At 42.6% G+C, this 23,412-nt stretch overlaps 1 protein-coding gene across 12 annotated transcripts in view; it reads left to right on the plus strand.

Annotated features, from left to right (window-relative positions):
- Positions 1-23,412, plus strand: part of ZNF532 (zinc finger protein 532) — a 48,537-nt gene that overhangs the window by 22,201 nt on the left and 2,924 nt on the right. For all 12 annotated transcript variants that reach the window (XM_063321304.1, XM_063321308.1, XM_063321299.1 and 9 more), the window contains 6 exons: positions 2,529-2,710; positions 5,633-5,809; positions 13,222-13,384; positions 16,347-16,625; positions 21,707-21,819; positions 22,959-23,106. In XM_063321304.1, coding sequence (XP_063177374.1) covers positions 2,529-2,710; positions 5,633-5,809; positions 13,222-13,384; positions 16,347-16,625; positions 21,707-21,819; positions 22,959-23,106 — 1,062 coding nt within the window. The remainder of the gene's footprint in view (positions 1-2,528; positions 2,711-5,632; positions 5,810-13,221; positions 13,385-16,346; positions 16,626-21,706; positions 21,820-22,958; positions 23,107-23,412) is intronic.

The following is a 23,412-nucleotide window of genomic DNA, read 5'->3' on the forward strand; positions in this document are numbered from 1 at the left end:
CAAATAGTACTCCAGATTCTCCAGTATTATACTGCTGCTTCTTAATACATAAATGGCAAAAGGTACATTTTAGGAAAGGTACCGGAGCCAAGTAAACGTGAGGAGCACGTGTTAAGTAGAGCTGTGGTTAGTCAGGATTGTGCCTTTAAGCCTGAGCTGACGGCAAAGTTGACATCCCAGACCAGTTCTGTCAGTGCTGGAGAGCACGAGGCCGTGGTGCCCGCCATACTGTTCCGTTGGTTGAGGACGAACGATTGGCATTTCAAAGTGGATATTTATTCGTGTCTGAACAGAGTTTCAGACATACTGTGTCACAAAGGCTCCGGTCGGGGTGAGAGTTCCAAGTCCCTGCGGATTGTTAACCTCAGGCACATGTGTCCATGCTACCTACTAATCCTTTGGGCTGGCGGTAGGGCTAATATTGAACCTGAATTTCAGTAATGGTAGATTTTCTCTGCTTAACTTCCTCTATTTGAACGTTTTGAGTTTCACCATCTTGCTGTGGTCAGGACGTTTGAGAACTGTGTTTGGATGGAGACCGTGTTCAGACAGTTCAGGCCACCCTGTTCACAGAGTAAACTGTGTGAAAATACGCTCCTTGCTCCTGTGTCTGTGACCACAAGATGTTTCATGTTAACATTTCTACTTAAAATTAGTGGTTTTGAAAAAAGTATTTGCATGCGCCCTCAAAAAAAAGCATTTAGATTAGGCTATTTTGGAAAAAGATTAAAAATGGAATGTACAGATTGTAATACAAAAATATACTTGTTCTTAGAATATCAGTAATACTGTATAAATGCTAAGGCAATTAAATTACTTTAGACATTGGTATTAAATAGCGTTCTATTAGGAAAAAAATAATAATTTTTTGCAGTGACTATAAAGGCTTTTTCCTTCCGTCTTTGGAGTTAATGTCTGACTCCTACTGACTGAATGGGAACAGGGTACTTTTTTTACTGGCATAGTTGCTAATACCAGTAACTGAGGCTCCTGTGAAAGCTGTTTGTAATACTGTACTATTTCTTCCCTAATAGTAGCTTTGATTCTGCTGTTATATGGTCTGGATCTTACTGTTCTTAGATTTAAAGAAGAGTCGCCTGAATTGGAAGGGTGTGACTTTTTGTGAAGCACCTATCTTTTAGTAAGAAACTGTTTTACCCTGAGGAAAGGCGTTATTTCTTAATTATTTCAGGATTTCTTCATACATAGGTCAGTAAATACTTTACAACACAGCTCTGGAGAGCTTGTTTTGTTCCACATTCTTGCAAAATGTACGCATTGCTACATCTGCAAGACTTACGGATAACATTTCTAAAAAGACGCAAATCTCTGTTAAAAAGATAGCCATGCCACGAAGGAGTCTTGGTTTTGTTTTTCAATCTTCCCAAGTCACTGGTGAGGTGGTTAAGTCCCAAATCATAAGAAATAATCATTTTAAAAGCCTTACAAAGCAAAGTCTGTGAAATGAAGTTGAGTTAAAGTCCTGTTCTGCTTGACTGGGAGACCACGAGTGTTTCTGTGGAAGGTGGTGAAGCAGCTTCCGTGATCAAAGCTAGACAGAAGTGTAGCTCCGTACTGGATGCCAGCTACCTGCCCACACGTTTTAGAGGTGCATTGTTGTAAATGAGACATTTTCTGGAACGCTTCTAGAGGTTTGGCTCTTTGTGCCCTCCAGTGATGCAAAGTAACTGTGAGCAAAAGTGAAGCCTGTTTGCAGCTGGGTTGTATCCCATGCATTTCATCCCGAGAATGGCACAAAGCACCCAGAGAATTTCAGTGTTTCTGATGTGGCATATAGTCAACATGTAGCTTAAGATTTATTTTTTTTTAATTATTTGTGTAACAAATTACAAGAAAAGAATTAGCTTAGTAAGTTACTCCTGTATGTAGAAAGATTGCCCTGCAAAGAAAAGTTTTGTAAACATTTTGCGTATCTCTCGTTTTTACTCAGCTGTACAGTATGTTGATACAGTGCAGGTGTTGTATTCTAGCCCGAGAAATGTGTTTTGAGAACATCTGCAAACTTTTGCCTGATAATACTCCATTTTATCGGTATTATGGATATTACCGTAAGAATTCATCAGGAGCAAGGATGAAAGAAAGCGTAGATAGTATATTTGGTGGGTTTGGTTTGTTTTTTTTTCACTTTGTGTGGTACACTGAGTTAAAACCGTAAGGTTTGATGCTCAAGCTGTACTTAGGCCCCTTGCCCTATTACGGTAATCTTTGAGGCACCTTGGTAAGATTTATGTAAGCCAACATGCCCGTCCCGTGGTGAGTGGCACATGAAACAGCGGCGTTGTGCCTGGGTGGCCCAGAGTGCCAGTGTGTCTGGTGGCCAGTGTCTGCCAGCTCTGTCCTGCCTGCTTGGTCAGTAGGGCCTGCAGTTAGTACTTGCCTGCTTCTCGTGGTTCCCATCGCAGTCCTAACGTCTAACCTTTTATTTGATGTATTACAGTGTTTGACACAAGACAGTGTGTATAGCTGAACCAAACCTTTTGTTTCATCTATTTTGGTTTATCGTTTAGAAGACATGCAATATCTGCCAGATGCTGCTTCCTAACCAGTGCAGTTTTGCATCACACCAGAGAATTCATCAGCATAAATCTCCATACACGTGTCCCGAATGTGGAGCAATCTGCAGATCTGTCCACTTCCAGACTCATGTCACTAAGAACTGCCTGCATTATACCCGAAGAGTTGGTTTTCGGTCAGTATAATGATTACTTTTGTTGTCAATTTATGTATAATTTATGCTTTTAAAAGTAATTTTCCATTTTCATAAGCATTGTTTATAGAATACAGCTTGATGGGTGTAAGGTTGTCACAGCAACAATGCTATTAGTATTACAGATTTTGGAATAAATGCCACATTGGGATTCTGCTTTGTTTTGGGCATCTGCTTTTGTATGTTATTGTATCGGAATATTAGCTAATCTCATCCAGCTGTAAAATGTCAGATTCAGGAGTTCATAGTTTATAAGGTCTAGATAATTCCGATTATTTTCTTAATTTCAGGTTCTTAAAATCCTTCTGAGTTTTCTCAAAACACTGGATTTTGGATTGTTCTCTCTGGTTGAACAGTCGTTTTCAGTATTTACTGCCAGGATTTATTGTCGAGATGCTGATGGGCGTACTGCACCTGTCTGGTTGCTGTCTTTTCTGTGGGAATTCAGAATTCCTCAGCTTTTCATTACTTGAAAATTACCTTTCTCATTCAAACAGCCTGGTCTTTTGGTTCTTTGTTACTCTTCAGTTTCCCCTTTGTACTTCTGTTTTCCTGTAATGGCAACTCACTGAGAAAATGGGGATCAGAGGCATTTCATGGAAGCGTTAAGTTTTGAAAGTGTTGAAAAATTGTTTCATCTTAGCCTTTGACTGGCACTGGATGGCAGGCAGCACAGCAAGAGATCGGAAGAGGGACCCGAGCAGCCCGGCTTTGCTCAGCCGTCCTCAAACATCTCCGCTTCATCCTGGCTGGCTGGAGAAGGACAATGTAAAATCTTACCAGTAGGCAGCTTCTTCCCTCGTCAGGTGCCACCGGTTCATTTACCAGGATGCTGTGAAATCTTCCACTAAGGGAAGAAAGCATTTTTACTGCACCAAGCCAGCTGCTGTGGCAGTCTGGTTTCAGGTTGAACCCATGGCCTGACACAGCTCTCAGCTCTCTGCATTTCTCTGGGTTGATCGCTTTTATTCTTTCCTCCCAAGCAGTAGTCTGTCTTGTCCTAAATTTCTCACATCTGCTGCCTCCACGCTACTTCCCTTGCCTCCAGTCTGTGTCTTGGGGATTTGGACACGGGTAAAATCAGCTTCAGGGACTCCTGGCCTGCACCAGTAACATCAGAAGACTCATAAATCCTTCACTGTGAATCTAAGCTAAAGTTACTAAACTTTTCAATTTGTATCATAAACATCTCACATCACCCTAAGTCAGAATTTCTCTATATGGTGAGGCTAAACCAGAAATACCTAGGCAAAGAAAAGCACTATCTGGGAAAGTTGGTATCTTCCTTCTTAGACTCCTCAGCGTCTCCTGATGACCACGGTGCATTTGCTCAAGGAACAGCATGACCTGCCTTGGCTTTCCAGAGGCCCTCTGTGAGGGAGATCAGTTTCATTTCAGTGATTTAGGATAGTTGTCTGAACTAAATCCGTGGAAAATGTCAACCTTAATTGCAGCCTCCCAAGTTGAAAGCAAGAAAGCTGTTACAGCAGTCCAAGAAAGGAAGGCTCGGTCCTCGAGAGCTGTTTTAATACACCGTGCTGGATGCTGAGGATCATTTATTACGTGGCATCACTAGAGAATGAAGTCCGGGCAGGATGGGGTGGGGAGGCAAGAGATGACCCTGCTGTCTTGAGGTGACGCCTTACAGGAGGTCTGTTAATGCGAGGATCCTGCTCTGTACCGCTATGAAGAAATGTTCATCTCTGTGAGCGGAGAAGATCTTAACACACCCAAAAAAGGACCATTTACTTTAGAAAATGCATTGGTAAGCAGAGACTAGGTAGATATAAACTTGATTAATAGTATTAAGAATGTAAATTAAGTGCTCGGAAAAGGAAGGATGACATTTCATAAAATTCAAAGGTGATACATTTTAAAAGGAAAACGGGATTCTTGAATGCAATGTATAACTATTTCCTGCTTTATTGCTATCATCATGGCATTAAAACTGTCAAAAAATGATTTGACGTTTATATGACAACAGTCATAGTGGAAGGGTGGAGGCCGCCTATGTTTGAACTTTAAAGCTCTTACTGCAGAACACTGGTCAATAAGAAATGTTTTCATTTGCCAGGTTATTTTGTAATTGCTTATCGCAGTATGCTCTTGGACTTACTCGGTAGCACTTAGTACTGGAGATGTATGGTGCTAAAAGGGACCATTGTGTATAGAAATTCTTATGTACTAATATTAATTCAATTTTTTAATCATTTCATTTTAGAATAGATGCGGAAAGGTCACAAATTTTCGACACAGCAGAAGTATGTTTTTGAAAAATATTTTCAGAATTCCAATCTGATAAATTGATCTGATTGTAGAGATTTGGTTTGTTTGTCCTGAGTTTAAATTACTCTTTTATTTGTTTTTAAATCCAAGCGCTGATTTGATTACGTGTACAGAAAATCATTACCGGTTTGTCTTCATTAAATCTAAACAAGGGAAATGCTGGAAATGTTTTCCTTACTGGTTTTCCGTTTTGGTGGTAGTTTCTAAATTGCTGTGGCGTACCTTATACAATCCAGTGCATGTGATAAAAATGCATTTTGTGAAATCTCTTTACAAATTTGCAGAGGATGTAAGCATTCTCTTTACAATCAGTAGAGTATTCCTTTGTCGACCCTTCTATCTGTTTTGTTGTAATGCCATAAAAACATGTTCTGACTTCGTATCTCTTAGATTTTCAAATTAAATTTGGGAAATTTCTTTTTTCTTACTTTCTGATACTCAAATCTCTGTTTATGTTGATTCTCACTGAGTTTTTTAAATTGACAGAATAACGTAGTTTTACCCCGTTGTGTATATGTATGTTTATCTCTTCCACTTGCTTGAAAATCGGTGTTTATTCCGTTTCTTTCAGTACTGCGTGGAGCGAGGCTGAACTGACTCTTTTCCACTCTCTTGCAGCTGCGTGCATTGCAATGTCGTTTACTCTGATGTGGCGGCACTCAAGTCTCATATCCAAGGTTCTCACTGTGAAGTCTTTTACAAGTGTCCTATCTGTCCCATGGCATTTAAATCTGCTCCCAGCACACACTCCCATGCCTACACACAACACCCGGGTATCAAGATAGGCGAACCAAAGTAAGCAAAATTAATCTTCTACTGCACTTGCCTGCATTTTAGTAACTTGTGAAATTGCATTCTGCCCTATGCTTATAATCTTAAATGTTGCATACCATACAACCAACAGTTTCTCATCCTGTTGGTGACGGGTGGAGTTCATGTCATGCTTTCATGAGTTTTTAGCTGGCAGTTTATTTGGCAAAGGTTAAATTTCTATGAACATAGCAATAGCAGTTCTTCAAACGCTGTGCGCTACAAGAGAGTAATACAGTAATTACAGAAATGGTTTGGACAGGCAGCTAGTGTGTTGCTCCTTCTTATCTTTTCATTTGCTTAGCTCGTCTGCATTTTTGCTGTGAATTAGAATAATGGCATGCCAAAAAGAACAGCCAAGACTCGTCAGTGCTTATGCAGTGATTTTCATAACAGCTGGTTGAAAAGGTGTGAAAAAGTTACTTCCTTTTTTTTTTTCCTGTTATGGGCTCACGGTCAGCTGGGTGAATTGGGAAAACTGTTTCTCCCGGTGCATCGGCTCGTGGGGGAGTGGGTGCGTGCTTGTGGGAGATGGTGTTGGAAGCAGCAGTCGTCGTCTCAGGGCTGACCTCGGGCCATTCTGTTGGGCTACAGCCGCCTGCTGTACCCGTTCGTTGGGTCACCGCCGCCCGCTCGCTTTCCCTGTAGGATCTCTCCTCCTCTGTCTGTCTGCCACATTTTTCTTCATGGAAGCCGTAGGGTTTGGGAGTTGTGAGCTGGGCTGTTGCTCTCCTAAGACGGTCGTGTCTGAAGGAGGGCAATGCCAGTGCGTGAGAGGTGCCAGCCTTTAGACCTTTTGCAGCCTTGCCCCTCCAAATCAAAATAGATGCCTTCGTAGAGCTCTTCATATAAGCTTTTTTCCGACGCGTAATCTGTTTTTTTTTTCCGGATTAAAGCAGAGCTGATTCCATTCTGTAGCTAGGAAAGTTGTGCATAAGCACGGTGTTTTGCTGAAGATGGTAACACGGGGCACAATTAGGAGCTGGGCTGCAGGGTCTTTGTTTGTAAGGTGTTGGACATCAAGGCCTCCGCTGAAGGCAGTGCTTCAAATGAAATCAGGCTTCAGATCCCATTGGTCTTGGCCTGATCCCTTCTCGTGGCAGAGCTTTTTCTTCTGTCTTCTTTCCCCGCTGTTGGTACGAGTGCCGTACTCAGAGTAAACACCGCTGTATTGAACTCCGTGCTGTTTCTCTGGGGCACGCAGAGCACACTGGTGCATTTTAACAACTTGCAGGCTCAAGAAAATAGAAGGCAGATGAGGGAAACAAGGTCCTATGTAATGTAATAACCAGATTTCAGGAGAATTTAGTTTATCACTGTTTCTTCTAACATATTTACAGGAGATACATTCTTTAGGGTGTTTAAACCTAAATTAAATCAAAATGGCAATGAACTTACTTTGTCTGATACCAAATTAAGACATTTCCACCCAGTGAGAAATGGTACCTTGTTTTAATTCAGGATGGTGTCTTCGGTGAGGGGCTCCAAAATACCAGCACTTCATGTAAAACTTGTTTCAGATTCCCCTAAGTTTCATTAGAGAAGACCGAAAGACTGAGGTCACCGTTTGTGTAAGATACTTCACATATGAAAAGTGCAGAAGATTTCTTGTACTGTGCTTGGATCTGCTGAACTGTTTCTGATCAACTTTTTGAATTAAGTATTTTGCATTAGTTTTCTTTCCATATAGATGTGCTTACAATTGTATTCTTTTATGAATTTATTTTGGTTATAAAAAGACAAATAAAATTTTATGCAGTACTGTTGTATTGTAATAAATCGTAGGATTCATAGTTGCATGCTTCTCTTAAGAAGGGGTGCGTTCTTCCAGTTTGCCGGTTTTAATGAGGATGCTGTCTTAAATGCACGCAGAGTGACTAGTAGGATTTTTCCTGTCTTTGCAGTGTTTGGAGCTCTCTGTTTCCATTCCACAAGCATCTGTAGGTAGCACGGTGTTGCCACCAATTGACTGCGCTTGCACCATTTAATGAGGTCTATTTCAAGCTATCAGGACCTGTGGTTCCCCTCAGAGTTACCTACATGTATTTCTGCTACTTAGTAGCAATTTAAAAAGGAAATGTTTGTGTTTAAATTAGTTTCTGAGGATGTTGGTCACATATCTTGGTCAAGTTGACATCAAATGTTTGTGACATTGCTGAAATTGTGGCTTATCTGCTGCAGTGTTCTGTGTTAAAATCACAGAACAGCCCCGGTTGGAAGGGACCTTGGAGATCATCGGGTCCAGCCTTTTGTGGGAAGGGGAGCCGAGGTGAGGTTGTCTAGTGCCCCGTCCAACCCCATCTTGAAAGACTCCACCACCTCCCTGAGAGGTTCTTCCAGTGAGCGACTGTTCTCACTGCAAAAAATTTCTTGTATCAAGATGAAACCTCTCCTGGTGCAACTTGTACCCATTGCCCCTTGTCTTCTCCCTGCGTCTCCTTGTGAAGAGGGACCTTCTGTCTGCTTTGTAGCTGCCCCTTAAGTGCTGGAGCGCTGTGATGAGGTCCCCATGAGCCTTCTCCAGGGACAAGAGACCCAAGTCCTTCAGTCTTTCCTTGTGGGGCAGGTTCTCCAGCCCCTTGATCATCTTGGTGGCCTTCCTTTGGACCCTCTCCAGTCCATCCCTGTCTTTCTTGAGTTGTGGGGGCCAGAACCGGACACAGTGGCCCAGCTGTGGCCTCACCCGCGCTGAGTAGAGCCGTTGTGTTTGAGGAAATACATTCACATTTGACCAGCCTGCTGCTGCTGGTTTATCTGTATCATATTACCTAGCATCCAGTTTGCGCGTGACTGGTGTACGTTTGAAAGCTTACCAAATTCATTACTGAAAAGAAGGATTGTAATATAGTCACGTAATTACTATAGATACGACCACATAAGCTCAGTTACATTTTTGTTCTTCTAAGTATACTTTTTAAAGCAAATGAAAAGAAGGGTACGGTAGCCTTCTGTGTTTGGAAACATGAAGCTTTTGAGTTTCCATTGTGTGTATACAAGGTATCTGACCCTTGAACGTGAGTCTCAGGCCTCCCCGGGTTGGCAGATGTGGAGCCAGGCTTCCAGGTGTTCCTCTGGCCATCGCAGAGGTGCAGCTCGAAGCACGTCCCGGCGTAGCAGCGTGTCGGGGGGCTGGGGAGGTCCTGTGGGTGGGCTGGGGACGGTCCGGCCTGAGGGACTCTGCGCTGGTTGAGGGGAACGGGGCTCGCTGGGTAAATGGCTGCGTGCCTCTGGCAGTTACTGGAACTGTGTGACTTATTTCATTGCAAATGGTTGTTTCAGAACAGCTACAGTAAACTATTTGCTGTATGAAAAATGAAGTTTATGTGCAGCAATTCTCGGTGGGATGAAATTAGATCATTTTAATACAGGGAAATGGATGGCTGTCTTGTCTTTTGACTTAGCTGTGCTACAGGAGAGAGCTGCACAAACATGCTCCGTGGGTTTTATGGGGAACCAAAGCTTATACGTGATTTTCTTCTGTCAGTAAACAGTGTAATTTCATAGGAATGGCACGAAGTATTTTTCATGGCTGAGCTCTTTTTGGATATTGGAGAAATTCTTGATTATCAAGCCAAATTATGGATATATACGGTATTATTGGTACAAAATATATTATCCCACAAGTACCATTTTTTTTAGAGAAAAAAAAATTTGGGAAGAAGAAGTACCATACTCTGGTGCCAAAGTTTTCAAAACGCTAAACATCTTTTCCGTGTCTTTCTTTATTCTAAGATAATATGAGCAAGGCCAGCAAAGGGACATGAAGATGAATAAGGGATTGGAGCATCTCTCGTGTGCAGAGAGGCTGAGGGGGCTGGGACTGTTCAGGCTGGAGAGGAGAAGGCTCAGGAGGACATCGTTGATGTGTATAAATACCATATGGGAAGGCATGAAGAAGAGGGAGCCAGACTCTTCTGCCTGGTGCCCAGAGACAGGACAGGAAGCAGAGGGCACAAACTGCAACACAAGAATTTCCACCTGAGCACAAGTCACTTTTTTGGCGTGAGGGGGGTCAGACACAGGAACGGGCTGCCCAGAGGCTGTGGCGTCTCAGCCTGTGGAGACATTGGAAACACGACTGGAGATGGTCCTGGGCAGTGGGGCTGGGACTAGGTGGCCTCAGGAGCTCCCTTCCAACCTCAGCCATTCTGTAGTCTTCTGTTCCTGACTCTAGGTACAAGAAGAATCTGAAGCATATAGTAGAGCATAGTTTATTTGGTTAAATGGTGTAACCCTGAGATGATAAATTTATATACTACAGACCTGAAATCATTGCAGCGGAGATCACTGTCTGGTTCCACCACAGATGATAAAGCAGTTTTTCTAATTTCTTGTGTCTAATTTTATTAGCAAGCTACGGTTCTAATAGAAATATACATCATGAAGTAATCAGAGAATTGTTTTTAATTCTGCCAGTCTTTATTTAGATCTTGTTAACCTGGAACAATGCGATTTTACTGATGTTTGGCCTTGGGATCGACTGCTTGGCAACAGGCACCAGAATGCTGGGATTCTGAGTGTTACCAGTGGGATGTGAGCAATGGAGCAGAAGGGCGAGGATCGCCCTGCTGGGGAGCAGGCTGTGGTACGGCCTTGTGCCTCGGTGTGTTTGCCTGCTTGGTTAGGAATCGGGCTGGAGGCTTCCTGACCTGTGGACAAAGCTGCTGATGGCGCTGCGAGACGGTGGTCTGAGAGACAGGACATAAGGGACAGAAGAAAAATACGTGGTGCCCCAGGAGTAGGGAATGCGTGTGGTTAGTGCCAGCGCTCCGGCTTGTGACGCTACAGGCGGACTCCCTGCGCAACTGCAGCAAGCACTTTTCTGAGGAAACCGGGTTTTGTCTTGGATGGAGTGGAGAGGGCTGACAGTAAAACCACTGCTTTAAGTTCTCTCCAGCTGCTCTCCTGAGATGGGAGCAAGGCGATGGAGCGTGCTTAGGTGCTCAGTAGCTGTGTGTGCTGGGCCAAGGGAAGCGATCCCTGGTGTAGCAAATCCTTGGGCTCTTCCCACCCTTGGACCTTGAATAGCATGTCCCACGGAGTGTGCCGGTGACAGCACTGCGCTGGGAGAAGGTTCCCCGTCTCTGGGTGCGCTCAGTTCACCTGACCTGCTGGGGTGGTGGTCCATCGGCTTCTTTCCCCTGAAGATGTCTCTTATGATCCCAGTTAAAACTATTAGTAAGATACATGGGTTTATACTGATGTGAGGTACGTGAGGTGAAACTGCATTTTAGGAACCTGGGATTTCTTTCTTACCAGTTATTATCAAGAAGCATTTTCTATTTCTGGCAAGCTCTTTAACGCCTTCTGTCCGGGACTTACCCAAGAAGTTGGGATTCGGAGGGGGAATAGATCAGTAATAACACGACCAACTAAAATACTTGTTTTGAATAATGTTGAAGAAGCTTTTGTGGGCCATAATGTGGGGGTCAGAGGATGGGGAGGGGGCTCCCCGCTCAACGAGGTGAAGCTGGCGGGTGCTGCGCCTCCGCGCAGCCTCGTCCCACGCGGGGCTCACCGCAGGCAGTGTGGCAGTGTGTAGGTCCTCGCGGGATGCTCTGTGAGTAACAGATTTATCCGAGCACGCGTGAGAGACTGGGACCACTTGATAGACCACAAAAATAATGTTTTTCATAGTTAATACGGTTAAGTGTACTATTTTTCATTATGCTGAATATTTTGACTCACAGAACGGCTCGGACATCGAAGTGAGGTCCCTGTTCTTGTCATCTCCAAACACAGTGCAGAGCAGTCTTTAGAGCTCTTGAACAACATACTATGGATGATAATTGCTTAGAGAGATCTAGAAAGAACTGGGAACATTTATGTGGATAATGAGAATATTCAGCACTCCACCAAGCAGGGTGCGTTGTGTTGTTTTTTTTAATGGAAAGACATTCTTTAGGATGGAGCTCAGCCTCGAAGGGATGGGATTAGGAAGACGGCTTTGGCAGAGGAGGCGCCTGTCGTCGTACCCGGCACCAGTCGTTGGGTTTCTCTGGCATGAGCTGAACTTCTGCGCTACTGCCGCTGCTGATGGCTGATGGATTACACTGCTCCCCCATCTGATCATCATGGCAAATTGCTTTGTTACTTTTCTTTCATGTGTCAGTTCCTTTCATTCATTTTCCAAGTTAAAAGAAAGTGTGATGTTTCTGAAAGAATAGAGTTATTTACTAGTTATAAACAGATTCATTCAAGGGTTGCGGTTTGAGTGGCTAATCTTGTTACTCACCTTTAGTTGCCAGGGAAATCATTTTTAATCCAATCAAACATACAGATAAGAAAAAACAGCAAGCAAACTATCAAGTAAATAATTACCTAGAATGCAACCAAAACCATACTTGTTATTACAAAATCATCAGCAAAATCAAGCCAGCTTCAGACTCTTGTTCGTGTAGTAGTTGCTGCAGCATTTAGATCAGAGGATTATGTTTCTGGTTTCCCTGTGGTTTTCGTCTGTTGGACAGACACTTGACAAGGATCTGCTAAAAATACACCTGTTTTCAGATTGTTTAATAATGGTTTTAGGATTTTGTGACGCAGATTTTGGCTACCGTGTTCTTTTTCAGGGACTATGCTTTTAGTACCCAGTACTTACCTAGTTCTTTGTTAATTAGTATTACCTGCTTCTAAAGCACTTTTGAAATGATGGTAGTAGATGCATTGCTTCACCAGTTACACTGCTACTAAAACGTGAATAGCTTTTGTTACAATTTTAATGGGAATATTGCCCATCAGAATGGGAGCTTTGGGTAGCTACTTTTAGAAGTCGCGCGGGCTGTGAGAGAGGAGGTCGTGGTGTTGGCGCTGTCGCCGCGTTGCTTTGGCAGGTGGGCTCGTAAAGGCTTGTGACTGCAAACCAGGGAAATACCCTCCTGTCACGTTTCAGCTTCAGGGCATTAACAGGGTCAAGGCTTGGCAGTCAGGAGGTTCAAAGCCATATACGTCGCCAAAAAGAAATTTATCTTGAAGTGTATTACCGATTCTGATCGAATCAATCGCTCCTTTAAAACATATCGCCTTTGTATAACGGGTATTGTCCTTTACTTAGAATGTGAGTTCAGAAACTGAAGACATGTAACTTTCAGAGTATCCTGAGCAGCTGTTGGTGTATTACATGTGACTGGCATATGCTGTTGGTTTTGGCTTCTTGTTTGCACTTTTTAATGATTTTTTTCCTGTTCTTCTGTTGTGTTTTTTTTTTCCTACTGCTCCCGTGTTTTGAAATTGGGGGGGTGTTGAGTTAGTTTAATTTTAACATTTTTCAGGCAGTGTGAAATGATTGCTTAAACGTGTCAGATCTTGTCTCTGCTGAGGAAAAAAGTTAACATCATGATTCTTGCAAATTAGATCATCAACATGACTGACATTGTTTATTGTACTTCTGTTTTTAGAATAATATATAAATGCTCTATGTGTGACACTGTGTTTACTCTACAACCTTTGCTCTATCGCCACTTTGATCAGCACATTGAAAACCAGAAGGTGTCTGTTTTCAAGTGTCCAGACTGTTCTCTTCTATATGCACAGAAACAGCTTATGATGGATCATATCAAGGTGTGTAGGCATCTTCTCTTGTTTCGTTCGTAGATACCATGTGTCGTGCAATATATGCTGTGAGAAAATACTGTAAAAAGGCACAGAATAACAAGATGACTGCTCAAAGAGAGAGAGGTTAATAATTCCAAAAGAGGAATCTGTGAATAACGTTCTCAAATGTTAAAATGTTATGTGTATCTGTGATGTAATCACTAACTGGGTTTTCCTATGTGAATGTTGGGGTTTGGTGTACTAGGAGTATCTCAGTGCATTGCATTGAGTTGGTCATTTTATCAAAATAATAGTGAAGTAAATTAGTCCAATCCTAATAAGTATTGAGCCTTATTTACAGTACTGTAAGTAGTATTCCCGTGTCAGGAGCTGAGAATGCTGAGTACATTATAAAATCAAACCTTTGATGTTCAGAATTCACCGGTAGGAACAAGTATGTTTCTTGAATAGACGTAGAGGTTATTTGTGTGTGTGTTTGCATACGAACATGAACACATACGTGCTTTAAAAAAAAAAACAGCTCGAAGTAGATTTTCTCATAAAGGCCCTTAACAACTGAAGAAGATTTACTGTCGTCCTTGCAAATCATGTTATTAAGAACCAACAGTCCCCTGGCTATAATGTGTTAGCTGTGTATTTTAAATACGCTGTGCTACTTTGTTTTATATATACCAGATCTGTTAGCAGTGCTGAAATTTCTTATGCCTTATTAACAAGATCCAGTGCCTGGTAACAGCTGAAGTTATTTACGGCATTGCAAAGCATTTGAATCCGGAATGGTAGCACTTAATTCAGTGCATTTCTCCTGCAGTGACACATAAGACTTAGTAAAATTTGCATGCAGAGTAGTGGAGAACCAGACGTCTTTCTTGTCTGGTAACACCATCATTTTGCATTTTAGTCTCAACTATGAAGTTGTGTTGAAAAACAAGATTGTTGGTCTTGAAAAAACAGTTGGTCTTAAAGCCAATCTTAAACATTCAGAAATTCAAGGACTGGATATTTCCTTTGTTTCAGACACTTTTGAGAATAAAATTAGGGGAGTAGAACGTACACGTGCAGTAACAGTATTACTGCTTTTTTTCAGAATTGCTAGTGCTTTTACGTTCAGGATGTGTGTATAGTAGTAGGGACAGCAGCAGACAGGTAGAAACTGGACTTCAGTTAAGGGGAAATGGAAGAGCCGGTAACAGGGTATAGATAAACACAGAAAAGGACTCGGGGAGAGGACGAGCGCCAGACAAGGGCAGAGCTCAGCCCAGCTGCACAAAAAGTAATTGTTTGGTATGGCTAGACATAGGCTATCAAGGCAGAGAAGACCTGGCTGAAAATAGAACAGAAAGGGATAGAAAGAAGCTCAGAAGGAGGTTATTTAAAGCTATAAAAAATAACCTGGAATAATTCCCGCAGATGTGAATGTTTCTTCCTGGCAAAATGTATGTCTGGTTTTCCCGTAACGGCAAGCTGCAAGAAGGTCTCTGTCAGGCAGTGGGACCAGGTGGGGAAGGTCTGGGCTGGTGGGGTCTGCCCTGGTCACTGGGACTCCATGTTACGCTTTAATGCTTTTTGTTTGTTTTCAAATAACAAATTACATTTCAAGTATTGTATTTAAAAGATGTTTAGCAACCCCCTCCTTTACTGCACAACTTCCATATGTTCTTAGAGCCAGTCAGTTGGTCCCGTGTGCTTTGCTTTTTAATAACATTTTAGTTTTTTAAATTACTGGCTTTTCTTTTAAAAGTTGTTAGATAGAAGAACGTGTTCTACAGATCAGGTTGATATTTGCTGTAGAGCCAGCGTGTAGTCCCAAAAGCCGCAGGATTTACGGAAGAACTTTATAATGAAGTATTGTACTGGAGTATCAGATTCGTATTCTTGTATTCCCAGATTCAAGAATGTATTGAATGTGTTCTTTTGTGTCTGAGGTTACCTGTAGGAAAAATAATTATGTTTGGGATGGCTAGTCTTTTAGATGTGAGAGAGACCTTGAGAGGGGGATCCACTGTCAAAGCGTAAATCTGGGCCACGGGCATCTTTGTTGGCCCAGAACCCTGCTGACTCAGTCCTCTTGTGTCCACGTTCATGTACAGAACTCAGACACAGCTGACGGCCAGGTCTTTCTGAACGGGTGCTCTTTTTGGTAGGCTCAGGTACCACACCAGCACATGACACTGGCTGCAGAAACAGGGGAAGGAGGAGGTGGAAGAGTTCTTCCCTTCTTACTGGTAGTTTACTTAAAGTCTAGAAAGAAATCGGTGAGGAAGCGCCACTAGCGAAGAGCCGCAGGCTGCTTGAGAACAGCTTGTTGGACACCTCTCAGCTGTGCCCTGGTCTTGGGGACCCCATCAGCCCTGCACGCCTTTGCCTCTAAGGGCTGTTAGCAAGAGCCCCACGTTGGGGTGCTCGTAACCTGAGCATGGGGTAAGACAGGGCTTAACTCAGCCTTAACATAAAATATTCTTCCAGAGTTGACTTTTCTTGTCTTATTTACCAATGTGCCAAGTCAAAATTTGTCAGTAAAAACTTTTCCTTCTTGGAAGTCTCTAGTCACGTAGTTTGAAATGAGGATGCTCAGCTAATTATATTAGGTAAGTAAAGCAAGAAATTAAACTTAACATAAAGTGCCTCTTCAGCCCTTTTTTCCTCCCTATTGAACAGCAATTTAAACCTAACCTAAAAAGTCTCCTTTTTTTTTTTTTTTTTTTTTTTTGGTGAAAATGTCCAGCCACTGAAGAAAACTTCTCTTTAGCTACGGATGGTGTCTGTTAGTGCTGTCGACTAGTTTCTCTTTATACTAGGCCTTGTCGTTAGTTAATCATGTTTCTTTTAAGTTAAGAATGTGATCTGACGATAGTATGACAAGGAAGTAGATGAAGACTTTTGATTCAGAGGTTCTTTGCATTTTGTCAGTACAGCTGTATACATCTGTGTTAGTTTTGTACTCTTTTTTTTTTCTCTTTTATTATAGTCTATGCATGGAACTTTGAAAAGTGTTGAGGGGCCACCAAACCTGGGGATAAATCTGCCTCTCAGTACTAAACCCACAACTCAGAACTCAGCCAGTCACAACAAAGAGGACACAAAATCTGTCAACGGAACAGAAAAGTTGGAGAAGAAATCTCCGTCTCCCATGAAGAAAGCAGAGCCTAAAAAGGTCGCTAATCCTGGCTGGACATGTTGGGAGTGTGATAGGCTCTTCACTCAGAGAGACGTTTACATCTCTCACATGAGGAAAGAACATGGAAAGGTAAATGAATAATATTCAGTTACAAAAAAGTGAATTAAACCTGAAATACGAAGTAATTTTTTTCCAAGTTCGGTTGTGTGTTTGCAAATAATGCCTTTAAGTTCCAGTGTTCGTCCTCTTTGTTCTTATCTCTAGTTCATCTTTCTCTCTTTGGCTGCTTAGTTTTTGTCATTTTCTGCATAGTTCTACTGAGAAAGTCCACACGCTCTTACTTAACTGTAGACTTGTTCATCCAGTACCACAGTTTCAAGATGGAAAGAGTGAAAGATGTTGCGGTATTTCGTCCAAGTCATCTCATCTGATCCAGGTTCTTATTTCTTCCTCTGTACCTTCTCAGTTCCCTCTCGGTACTTTGTTAACTGTTAGACTCAGGGAATGGAGTCTTGTTTTGTTTGTCCAGTGGGTGGCAAACAGCATTTCATTTTAAAGGCAGACTTGCTCTGAGGTCGAGCTGTTGCTCCAATCCTACACTTGCAGGTTCAGCCAACAAGTCGGCCCAGTTGAACAAGTTGAATTTTGTGTTCAAAACAGCTGGATTTGAGAGAGCTTACTTAAAATGGATTGAAGTGAAATGCGGGAACGCTGTATTCTCAAGTCAGCAGAAAGACAGCTTGATGTCCTAGCTGCATCCCCTAGCTTTTCCAATGACATGAAATTCAGACGACTGGCAGGTAGGCGGTGGTGGAACGGACCCTCGGGTTGGCTGTGGCTGAGGCAGGCTGCAGCCAGCTCCGTGGAGGCTGGATGCCGGCACTCGGCATCCTCTGTGGTCCGGTCCTGCCCTTTGCTCCTGAAAACCACCCAATTCTTTTCTCAGCTGGGAAGCAGGGAATTAAACTCCTGTACTGTGCTGCATTGCAGAAAAGGAGCAGAACTGGAAGGGATAACGGACTCCTTTGCCTACGTGGAGAAGAATCACCCTGAGTGAAAATCTGTAGTTTTCGGGATGCTGATACGCTGTAATAAATGGCAGCGCGTTTCCAGAGGTTTCTGTGTCCCTTCAAATTACAGTGCTTATCTCTAAAGCTGTTCTGCAAATTATTTCACTCTGTTTATAAACATTTTATGGAAACGCTGAAAATGCCAGATTACTGAGTGTCATCTCTAATTTCCCTACGACAACTTCTAGCAAATAGCACCCACGCCCGACTGACAGGAGACTATTTCCGTGTTTCTCATAACTCCCACTCTGTTCTGTCAGCCTTCCTGCTGTAGAGCCCTGTAACTACATCGCCAGTCCCCCCCGGGACGAAACACAGAAAACCAAAGGATTATGATGCACAGAACTGCATTTTTTTTTCACCTGGCGCTGTTTTTACAGCTTGAGGGCTTGAAAAGCAGACAAACAGCTGAGATCATTGGTCTCCGTTTGATTTCTCCAGTTGCTTTAAAAGACCGTTTTTGCATTTCTGTCCCTTGATGTCACTGAGGAACTGCTAATTGCTGCAGTTTCAAGCCTAGCAGGTATATTCCCGACACTTCTGCTGCTAGGTAGTGTCTGTAAAGAAACTCCATAAAACACGTTCCAGTCCCTGCGGCGTGCCTATGCACTGAGGGTTCATGTCTGATCTTGTAACGCTCGTACAATCATGGCTTAATTTTCTCTCAAAATCAGTCTCTTTAGCAGCATATAAAAACTGCTGGTCTGCTATGTTTTGCTGTTAGTCGCAACTAACTCGATCAGTGCTTTTACCGGCAAACAGAAGCAAGTTTAAGGCCAGATGCATTTTACATCGATGCAGTTCTTAAAAACAAAAGAACACAACCTCCCTGTGAAACTGTCACTTCAGGGTGAACTGGAGAATGATACCCAGTCTGAGCACATCTGCAGCAGAGTGGCAGAAGGCTTGTAAGATAAGGTTAGCAGCACGTTGATAAGGCTTTCTAAATAGGAGCTTTAAATATGGATCTTTCTGTTGCTGACGTTTATTGAGAATGTGCAATGTTACTTCAAGAACAGCCCTTATTATGAAATATTCGGTAATTGTTGCACTCAAATAGTGGCCTAAAGGCCTGTTGCATTGCTTACATTTATGCGCTGTTTTTTACCCCTATTCAAGCGGTTCCTCAAACAACACAGAAGGCATATATATTTTAAAATGAATAGAGGTGCAACTCCATGCGTTTCAGAAATAGGTGATAAAGCTCAGTTGCTAAGTTAAGAAGGTTGCTATCTTTAAGAATGATAGGTGTGGTTTAAATGCTCTAAAAGATCTATGGAGAGTGTTTGTTAAAAACTTATTTTAAGCAATTTGTGAGATATTCTCAAAGTCCATTGTCATGTAACGTATTTGAAGATAATTAGTTTCAAACTTCCGATTGCTGGTTTTGCAGGATAAAAGTCTGGAGCTGTAACCCTTTCTAGCTGGATTACTCAGAGGTGTTCATAGGAGAGGTATTGCCTCTTGGGACAGGTTCTTCCATTTCCAGACCTGACTGGGAAATCTCTACGCAGACAGACAGACAGACAGACTCACATTTTCTGTATCCTCTTCCTGAGCTGGCTGACGGTAAGCCAGCTGTAGGGTAGGAGAATGTGCAGCCACCTTGGTGTGACTCTGCCTCATCTTAAAAGTGCTGTGTAAAAAAAAAAAAAAAATTAATAAATGTTATTAGCCCAGACAAAGCGTGGTTCTAACACCTCTGTACACAAACTCCTGGCTTGAAACTGGATCGCGTATGTCTGCACTCGGCCAGGCAGGCATATGCTGAGCTTCCTAGGACTTGGCTGTGTTTCTATGAAAGGACAGATGTTTTTTAAGCAGGAGTTGCTTTACCAATTCCGACTTGCTGTGCATCTAATTGAACATCCTCTTTCTTCCTGTCAAGATGCTGTGGAACGGGTCCTCCTGCACCTAATTACAGAACTAATTTTTTAGTTCTTTTGGTTTTGGCTGCCGCTGCAGAAACTAAAACATCTGAAATCCCATTTGGGTCTCTGTCTGGAATCGTCCCAACAAGTGTAGGATGAGTGTGGTGTCGTGGTGTTCCCGGGGTAGCGCCCTCGGTGCTCCGGGAGGGACGGGCTCCTACCGAGCACGGTCCTTCTGCTGCGTTTCTGACTAAATGCTGGAGGGCTCTGCGCCGTGCAGTGGCCTCGGCAGAGAGACACGGGCTGCCATGGGCGAGCCTGTGTGTTTGTACAGCACGGTGCAGGGCTGGTTCTCGGTAACAGCCCTAATAGGACTTCACATTCTATTTTATTTTATTTTAATTTTATTTTATTTTATAAATTATTCCCAGAGCAGTGCAGTCATAAGCTAGCTGCAAAACCATACTGCAAGACGTATTGATTAATGCATTAGCATTAATGAGCACGCACCGTGTGTACACACTGTAAGGTTTTCACCTGTAACAATTTAAGAGCGAAATATGTTGATTCCCTTTTGTTTTAATTGGCCTTTACATGTGAAAAGGAAGTCTAGGTTGAACAGTACTGCGCCTCTAACAGCATTATGTTGACTCGCCCCAATAAAATTACCATATCATGGTTCCTAATGGGATGCTTCACATTTGCATGAATGACCTTTCGGAACTGCTTTGCTTTCCTTTCCCCACACTGTGTGATTTTGGCCTTGATAGCGAAAGGTCTCTCATCTCGCTGCATCCGCTGTTACTGCTTTAGCCGTTCCAGACATCACTTTTTCCCGTGTACAAACCTTCCACCATTCGCTCCAAACTTTGCAGTAAATGATAATTTCCAGTAATGCCATCGCCTCTACGGATCTCCAGTGCCTTGTCTGTAGCTGTTCCTGGGCAACATAGCCATTAGAGAGCGTATGAACATCAACATGAAGTTCAGCACTCGGAGCACAAGTATAAGATGGATGTTTCTCAGTTCCTGAAGCATTTCTGTGGGGCTTGAGTATTTAGGATTGAGAATTCTTTTTTATTATTATTACTGATTAATATTAGGCATGCGGATTATTGTGCATCTCCATTTTTTAGGCATTTGTCACTTCCAAAGAAGGTAAGAATAAGTGACCCTTTGTATTATTCTGTGAAGAAAGTCTTTGCTGTTTGGAACGTAGGGACAGATCTTGGATGCACTCTCCAGAAGAGTCAAGAAGGATCCAAATTCAGGTGTTGATCCAAGTCTTTTGCTCAGTGGCCTCAGTTGGAATAGTAGAATAAAATCTGGGGTTTTTTTCAGTTTCCAATAAATGCAGGAAAGAGAATGTTACTGATGCTATGAAGGAAAACTATGATCTCTGCTAGAGCAGGAAAAAGCAATCCAAGGGACCGGATTTTCCTTCTAGACACTTGACTGATCGTATGAAACTGCTGCCGTTGATAGGACGTGCCGTTTGAACTGAGGTCTAGGACTGATGGAATTTAACGGACAGGGCCATGTCATTCATTCTTGGGGCTTGCATAGTCTGCAATTTTGGAGATGGTATTTCTTCAGATACTAGAGCTCCTGCATCCACGTTCAGCTGGAATGACATAGATGGAGACCACTCCATCCTTTCCAGCTTCCTTCCGTTTCTTTCTCCTTCCGCTTAACAAACTGTAGTATAAAAGCCACAGAATTCCCCAAACAGATGGCCCTCAAGTTGGCATTGGACCATTCCTCTCATTTCTTCACGACTTCTCGGAGCCCTGTTGGTGTGTCAGTGACCGTGATGTTGTGCTTTGATCCTTACCGTGTGCTCTTCACCCCTCCTTGTAGGTGACTGATAAGCTCTCAGTCAGCAGCTGCAGACGTAGTTTGGTGATGGGAAGGGAAAGGTTACGTTAGAGTGAAAGCGAATCTCTCACCGTACGGCCTTTACCGAGCCAGAAATAATCCACTCATCTTCCCTGCCTCTTTGGTGGAAGAAATTCCCTTCACCCACAGTCTGTGCCACCGGTTTCCAACTGGTGATAGCTGTGTGTGTAGCTCGCGCTGGCCCCACTGCTCTGAAAGAGTCCAGGTCCTCTGACTCCTGCAGTGTTGCTGTAGGAGTGCCGTGTTCTTGAAGAGACAGTGCCAGCCCCTGGTAAGTCGTGTTTCTTTCCTATTACCAACAGGTTCGACACAAGCACTACTTGTACTGAGCTTTTTTTGATTAATGCCATTTTTCTTCTTTTTTTTTAAGCAAATGAAGAAACACCCGTGTCGACAATGCGACAAATCTTTCAGTTCCTCCCATAGTTTATGTCGTCACAATCGTATCAAGCACAAAGGCATTAGGAAGGTTTATACATGCTCGTAAGTTCTACTTTTATTTATTTAGAAACAGAACATAAACCTACAAAAAATGTTGTTAGTTGAATTTCTTTTCTTAATTGTATAAGAGCCAGTGTCCCGTTCTTCCAAACGAATCGGGTATTTAGATACGTAGGCGGGCCAAACTGTTGAGGTTGTCCTAAAAACCTAGCAGGCCACTGAGAATGCAGGTGCGTGAAGTCTGCTGTCTTTCAGGGGCTTTGGCGAGCAAATCTGAAACTTCACTGCGCTGAGAGTTTGCATGGCTCATCGTTCTGCGGTGGTGAACTTGGTTTTCAGTGGTCTCTCAAATACACAACCCACGCTTCCAATCTACAAAAGCCAGTATTTGTAGTGTTTTTCTCACACATAAAACAGTGCGTAGTATCTAAAAATCCTTAGTGATGTTTAAGTGGCTGGAGAGACAATGCGTAACTTAATAGAAAAATCCACATCAGTCAGATAAGATACATAATACAAGTTTTCTGTACTATATGTTACAAGACGGGAGCTCAGGAGAAATACGCTTCCCAAAAGCACGCAAGAGGTTTGGAAGCGATGCGGCTGGGTCCGTGTGGGAGAACAAAGCACAGACTCTGAAAGACAAGTTTGTTAGGCTGGTTAGCTTGAGGTTGGAAAGGCAGCTGAGGAGGAATTACTAGTGCCGAGGAGATAAAGTATTTGGATTTGAGTGCAGAATTAAGTGTCGTTTGGAGCTAGCATTCATCCTACATGGAAAGTGATTGCCTTCCCTATGAAATATAAATTAAGGAGAACTCGGGAACCTGTCTAATAGAACGTACGGTTTGGTGATGTTAGCAGAGGTCCAAGAAACAAAGTCAGATGCTCCCAGGTTTTATTCTGACTCACACGTCGTACCATTTTGAGTATTACCTTCAGAGAACTTCTCATTTGCTCGGTGTATAAATTGCTCAAACATTTCTAGTTTTGTTTTGTAATTATGCTCATTTTCTTAATAATACTTACCTTTGCAATTGATTGGAAAAACATTGTTGCTTTCTTCAATAGCTTGTACACTAGACGGGATTTATTTACTAATCCTATTTATATTCTTCAGAACACTATGACGTTTGTTCGGCCTGACGTTTGAGTCTGTGCATATCTGCTTTGTGTTCCTGTAGGCACTGCCCAGATTCAAGACGTACTTTTACCAAGCGGTTGATGTTGGAGAAGCATATTCAGTTGATGCATGGCATTAAAGACCCTGATGTGAAAGAAATGACTGAATCAACCAATATGGAAGAAAGGGAAGTAAAAGAAGACACAAAGGTAATCACTTAGAAGATTCGTTCCGTCACTGAGAGTGAATTTTTTGAGGGTCTACGTCTTTAAATAGGTGCAGGTATTTTGATCCCGTAAATGTCTGATCGTCTGTGAAGCAGAGCCCTTCCTCCTCCCCCAAAAGACTTGTTACATGCAGAAATTAACAACATTTTAAAGTGTTTTAGGCTCTGTATGATAAAGAATTTCACCCAGCACGTCCAGAGCTGACAGCAGAGACACATACTATTGTCTCTGACTCTCTATGTCTCTGTGTCTGTTGTCTCATGACTCTCCTTCAGCCCAACATATTGT

The sequence above is a fragment of the Chroicocephalus ridibundus genome, chromosome Z, assembly GCF_963924245.1.
Source record: "Chroicocephalus ridibundus chromosome Z, bChrRid1.1, whole genome shotgun sequence".
Classification (NCBI taxonomy): domain Eukaryota; kingdom Metazoa; phylum Chordata; class Aves; order Charadriiformes; family Laridae; genus Chroicocephalus; species Chroicocephalus ridibundus.